The following is a 6,796-nucleotide window of genomic DNA, read 5'->3' on the forward strand; positions in this document are numbered from 1 at the left end:
TTTTCCCTAAACTGTACGGTTTGTGGAAAAATGTTTCGAACGAAATATGTAACTTTCTTAATCAATGAAAATTTTTTAACTTAAAGTGTCCATTTATCGACTAACAGTTATAGAGTGACCTTTTCATTGAGCTTGAAAAAATAAGTCAAGTTTCACCTGGTTATCAGATGGGTGAAGGTCGATCTTATACCATCTCTTAGACTATAGTATAAAATATTAAAAGAAAAATGTATTAAATTTCATAAGATTTTAATTTTTAAGATTTTATTATAAACATACAGGATGTACAACAAGACAACTAAAAACGCATACAAACAAAAAACTATACAAAACTAATAAAGGCATATCTTTATATGCAATTGTTATAATATCCGTTATTTCATTGTTGTATACAATTGATCCGGTATTTCTTTGTTGAACTGTTATTTGTTTATCTGATTTCAAAACTACGCATTCATCATTATTATCACTTGAGGCATGGTTTGATAAACTCATTAATGGTTTCACGTTCTCTACTAGATCAATCGTATCCCATAATGTAAAAACATCGAATACCAACGGTAAAAATACCATTGAACTAAATAAAACAACACTTCGAAAATACAAAACGTTGTATCGATGAAATATAATTGGCCTGTCTAAAAAATCTACATAATCTTTGTCTGGTGTCAGTGATGGCACTGGTAATGTACGCACAGACGAAGTCACTTCATTTATAAAACCCATTAATTCAAGAGGATGTTGTGTCACACAATCTTCGTATATTGTTGAATAAATAATCGTTGATAAATAATAAACCTTTGTATTATATATTGCAATTGTAAAGTATGTTTCAAATCTTACACCAAATAATAAATATTTATGTCGTATAATCACATTCGATAGATCATCGATTGAACTTAACAATGAAGACATTGTTGTATCAGAATTCATTGTCCAATGACTAATCGAATCGTATGATAGTATTTCATCTAATTTTCGAAACAATGTACTTGATGAACAATTCTCATATAATAAATTACGAAAATTCTCTAATGAATTAACACCATTAAATTTTTTACAATTTAACGGTTCATGTTGTATAACACTTGTTAATAAATTTTTTAAAATACCGGTTACAATTGTTGTACTAATTGTTGCATTATTATTAGCATTTGTACCGGAAAATTTTGAAACTGTACTACTACTATCTTCAATTATTTGTTCCGAATCATCATCATTATCAATATTCGATTGTTTAAATATTTCTTGTATATCTTTTGTATTTGTTTCAATAATATTGTTCGATGAATTATTTGTTGTAACTGTTTCGGTTATATAACTTGAACTAATTTTCTCTGAAATTGATTTTTTACATAGATTTTCCTCTTCAATAGGACTTGGTATATCTATAATTGATTTATCTTTCTTATTATATGGTATATTATCACCATCAATAATCTCATCTAATTTATTTAAAACATTATTTACTAAATTTGTTGATGGTGATTTAATATTTTTATTAATAATTGTACTCATACGATTTTCAAATTGTGGTCCTAAACGATGTTTATATTCTTGACGTTGTGCTTGGATGTAATATTTTTTTGGCATTGCCAAACTCTCAAAACGTCGTGTTGATACTATTCCGTTTCCAATATTATTATTATTTTCTTGTTTTAATAATCGCTGTTTATTATTTTCAATTATATTTGATTTATTGAATGCAATTTTTTTTAAATTTAATACTTTATTTACTGCATATCGTTCATTTTCACTTAAATTGAATTTACGTGGTTTATTTTCCATTTTTAATTGTTCTTTTATTAACGCATTTCGTTTTTGTGTTTCTAATTTACTATTGTTTAATTTTGGACTTGATTGATTTGATGATGATAATTCATTTTCTTTTACACAAATATCTTGAGCATTTTTGTTATTCGTATCTATTAAATTTGTGTATGTGTTATTTATAAATAAATTTTTCTTTTCATTTGTTACTTTTTCTAACGGCTTCTCAGGTTTTTCTTTATATTTATTATCGATTACTGTTCTATTATCATTATATTTTGTTATTTCATTTTCATTATAAAGTGTACGATTACTAACGCTTCCACCACGTATATAAGTTCGTATTGGTGATTCTATATCAAATATATTATTAACAGTGTTATTGTTATTACTTTTCTTTTTTGGTATTTGTTCAAATGGTTTTTCAGCAATATCTTTTTTCGTAAATTTATTATTATGTGGTTTATAATAACTTTTAACAGTTACTGGCATTATAGTCATTGTTGTTTTGAATCGTGCATTTGGATCTGTTATTAAATTTTGTAAATATTGTACATCGGATAAAGTAATATGTTTGTTTTCATTATCGTTATGATCTTCATTTTGAATACTTGCATCATCTTGATTATCATTTTTTAATTTTTTATCATTCACGGTTTTTTGTTTGATACGTCTTTGTTTTGAATATTCAGCAGAGAATGGTGCAATTGCCGATGGTGTTACTTGACTTAGTAATCGTGTTTCGTCATCGTCTAGTAGTGGTTTTGTTTTTCTATGATTGATTTTAAATGATTTAATTTTTTGTTGATAATCGGAATTTTGTGTTGGTGATAAATCGTTTTGTTCTTTATTAAATTTATCAACAAGTTTTGATGAGCGTGAGGATAATGGTTGATAATTTTTATTATCGTCACGTTTATTTATTAAATCATCTTTTTTGGTTTTGATTTTATGCTGTTTATCACTTCTACTATATAGTTTTCTTTTATTTTGTTCAGATTCACTTGTTTTTCCAATATTTTTCTTACGGTCTTTTTTCTTATCTTTATCCTTTTAAACAAATTAAACAATTAAAATATAAACACGCAGTACCATATTGAATTTATCATTTTCATCAAGAGTGATAGAACTTTAAAGCTTTCAAGTTTTATAGTTGTTTAATGTTTTAAAGCTCCTATTAATGGAAAATTCTTTATTTCTATATAGTTAAGAAGATGTTATAACTAAAAACATTCATATGAGGTGGCTGCGATGTGCCAACTGATAAATTTGTTGTCCAACCACCCCCTGAACATCATTTTACTCATAATTAAGATAAAAAAGCTAAAATAGGATATCAGGCCGTTTGGGACATGTACTACCGAATTTAATGCAAGCTCTGATGTATAAAGTTACGTTGATAAACATTGAAAGGCTTTATCTCGGAAACTATTGGGTCTACAGAGACAATTCTAGTTTCATATTGAAGAGGTACTATCAAAAACTAGTCCTTGTAAGGTTAGAATCGCCAAAATCTGAAAAAAGCCGAAAAGTTCACAGTTTTTTTGATTTTTGACAAAGTTGCTCTCGGGGTAACTTGGATTATTTATTGGGCCAACATCATAAACAAGTCTGCAAAAAATCAGAACTATTTGACAAAAAACTATGATGTATAAAGTTATTGGACTAATCAGGAACATACTTGAATTTTAAACGAGCTTGCAAGTCAAAGTCCAATAAATTCAAGGTGATTCTAATATGACCCCTTCAAGTACATCATATTCTAAAAGTAATTTTTTCCAAAAACTTTTCGTGGAAGAAATATTTTTCAGACCACAAAGTTACTAGTAAAATATCATAGAATTTCTCTACCTTTGTTACTCTCTCCTTTTTCTTTTCATTCGTTGAAGATTTTTCATCATACGTAATACTATTATTGATACTAGTATTTCCATCGCCACGGGGTTTTTTTATTTTAATCTCAGCGCTGATATCAGTATTAATATAATTATTTGTAATACGTTTCCATTCAACAACCTTCTGTACACTATCTTTAATTTCATGACGATATTCATGCTGATGTTGATGTTGGGGCTGTGTTTGCTGTTGATTTGATGTTATAAATGATGATGAATCAAATTCCATTTGTGTCACAACTTCCTCAAAATTATTATTGCTTAATATTTCTTCTTTCTTTTTTAATTTATCAATATATTCCTTCTTCTCTTTACGTTTTGGACGTAACGCTACTTTCTTTTTATATGATGCCAAGAATTTTAATTTATCAATTAAACTCATTAAATCATCTTTGTATTCACGATTTAATTTGAGATCTGTACATAGTACACGATTTTTATCAAGTTCTTTCATTGATTTTTCAATTTCTTTGACTTTTTCCTCTGATAATGTATCGTTTAAGGTACTATTGTTACCAACAATATTGATAATATTGTCAAATTGTTTAATATTCGTATTATCAGTTAGTGATAATGTATTTTTTTCATCAAATTTAATACAGTCATCTTTCTTAGCATCATTCGATGTTGGTAATTTTGTAATTTCTTGAACACACGTTGAGGTTGGTGTCGTTGCTGCTGTATTAAAATCATTCTTATGCGCAACAACCTTAATATTAGAAAAATGCGATGAAAAGAAAAATTTTAGTTAGATTTTTTATGAAGTTTCTTGTAGAATATAATCATATGAAAGATTTTCTCAATTCCAAAAAAAGGCATTGTTGAAGCACTCGCGTCTCACTCTCGCAGTGAGATTTGTTGAAAAGATAATAAAAATCACATTTATTAGTATATACATACATACAGACTACGTCTAAGTATTATGTACGCTAACAAGACTGTTGTCACAAGTAGTGCACGTGCGTATTCAACACATGGCGAATACTCTACAAGATTCCGTCATAAATTATCTAATATTTTTTTGGGAAAAGTAAATTTGATTATAATACCTTTGCAGCACAATTATATAATTCTGTTAAACATTTTTGAAAATATGTTTCTGAATCAACAAGACTTTTCGTTAAATCTTCTAAATATTGTTTTTTGTTATTTCGATCATCGCTCTGCTGTGATGATAATGACGAAGATGACTTAATTGTTGGCTGTTTTATATTATCATTACTACTATTATTATTATTATTATCATTATTATCAGTAATATTTGGATATTCTTTAAATATGCATTGACATTGATTGAAATTGAAAAGATTTGTATTCATGGCATGTTCATGATGGCATAGTTTATTCAATTGATGTTCAATATCTGATGATAAATGTAATGATTCACTAATTACTTTTAGATCACATAATGTATTTGTTACTGTTTTTATTATATCTGAATTTACAGATTTTGTTGTATATATTGGTATTGTTTTTGACTGTTCTTGTTGTTGCTGTTGCTGTTGTTGTTGTATTAGCCGTTGTTTTTGCTGTTTTAATTCTTTTTGAATTGAATTATGTTCATATGGCTGATATTCTGGTGCATATTCATATTTATTACGTAATAATAAACTAGATGTTGACCCTAGAGAAAAAGCCAATATTTTAATATTCTTGATATAAGAAAATTAAAAAAATATCCACACTAAGATCATATTTTCTCCTCATTGAATGATTATTATTTAGATAATTTTTATTGAAAAGGGATTTTTGTCTCTTGGGAGTAGGGAAGGCATACGAACTTGGAGGCTTGACACCTTGAAAAGTGAAATTTACAAAATTTAAAACACCACCGTCAAATACATATATAAAAAAAACTGTAGATAGTTTGAAAAAATCTAAAAAATTCATAATTTGAAAATAGATAATTATATGAAGATAGAAAAAGGTTCAACTACGTTTGAAAAATTAAAGTTATTTATGTTTTAAATCGAGCGTGAGTAATAGCTCATAACGCGAGTGTTGACGGGTTAACACTCCCAAAATGCGTTACATGCAAATTCTAAACCCTATAGCTCAGTTTGCAGGATCTATTAAGAATTATATTTTTGATCAAAACTGATGTCTTGAATTCATGAAAACGTACCTAAACTTATTGGATTCGATGTTAAATTTTCATCACAATCATCAATTCGTGTACTTTGAATTAGTCTTTTACATTGTATCGATTGTTTTTTCGTAGATTTCGATTGTTTCTGTTGTATACTATTGTTATTGCTGTCGTCAATAATTGTTGTTTGTTGTATGTTTTTTAATTTTGGCTTTTCTGTAACTGGTTGTTGTATCACCACTGGATGTTCATGTTCATCACTATCATCATCATCATTATCATCATCATATGAATTATAATGTAATCTTTCAGAAATACTTTCATCAGATTGATTATCATTTTGTTGTATTATCTCATTGTCAAATGATTTTGTCGATATTGATGATTGATCAATACAATCTTGTTTGTCATTTGTTTTATTATTATCATCTAAAAATGCAATTATATCCGTAAATAATTCAGTGTCTTCTGCTTCAATATTATTTTGATCAGTACTAAATACTTGTTTTAATATATCAATATTAAATACTTCATCATTATCGCTAGTTGCGTTTGATTCACTTGCATTTTGTGTTGATATTTCACTTTTGATTGTATCCAATATTTTTTTAATATCATCATTATTACTTGATGTACTTGAATCATCATTATCACCATCCATTCTCATCTATGAATCATTCAAATTATTCGAATAGTTTTTCTATTTACATCAAAAACCTATGTTTCTTTTATACTTTCTTTTTTTGTATTAATCTAAAATATGGATAGACATTTAATAATACTAGACTACGAGATACTTGTACCAAATTTCTATAGCCATAAGTATGGCAACCCCTAACATGTCGAATTACTTAAATATTGAAACTTATGGTCACAGCGCTGTAATAAAAAGGTAATTTTGTTTCGGATAGTGAAAACTTATTGCGCTTTCTAAAAGCAATTCCGAAGTTTTTGAAAATAGATAATATTTTTCCAGTTATAGTAAGATGCATGTGGAAACTTTTTCAACTTAGTTTCCAGTTTGTTGGACGATAATTAAACT

The 6,796-nt window shown here is 27.3% G+C and overlaps 1 protein-coding gene across 1 annotated transcript; it reads right to left on the bottom strand.

Annotated features, from left to right (window-relative positions):
- Nucleotides 1-267: 267 nt before the first annotated feature.
- On the bottom strand, nucleotides 268-6,415 carry LOC123292524 (SUN domain-containing protein 2-like). Its single transcript, XM_044873238.1, has 8 exons — nucleotides 5,791-6,415; nucleotides 4,715-5,289; nucleotides 3,981-4,374; nucleotides 3,622-3,905; nucleotides 2,244-2,724; nucleotides 1,773-2,123; nucleotides 1,356-1,652; nucleotides 268-1,190 (listed from the first exon to the last, which is right to left on the bottom strand). The coding sequence occupies exons 1-8, from the start codon at nucleotides 6,413-6,415 to the stop codon at nucleotides 268-270; spliced, it is 3,930 nt and encodes a 1,309-aa protein (XP_044729173.1).
- Between the last annotated feature and the right edge of the window lie 381 nt (nucleotides 6,416-6,796).

Source organism: Chrysoperla carnea, chromosome 2 (genome assembly GCF_905475395.1).
Source record: "Chrysoperla carnea chromosome 2, inChrCarn1.1, whole genome shotgun sequence".
Taxonomy (NCBI): domain Eukaryota; kingdom Metazoa; phylum Arthropoda; class Insecta; order Neuroptera; family Chrysopidae; genus Chrysoperla; species Chrysoperla carnea.

Bases quoted from the DNA above. Each gene is read 5' to 3' on its own strand.
- LOC123292524 (XM_044873238.1), bottom strand. From the start codon at position 6,415: ATGGATGGTGATAATGATGATTCAAGTACATCAAGTAATAATGATGAT. The intron at 3,906-3,980 runs GTAAAGAGAAGA...ATTTTGAGGAAG, and splicing joins AGTAGCGTTACGTCCAAAAC to TTGTGACACAAATGGAATTT. The intron at 1,191-1,355 runs GTAAAAAATCAA...AAATAATTGAAG, and splicing joins TATTGAAGAGGAAAATCTAT to ATAGTAGTAGTACAGTTTCA.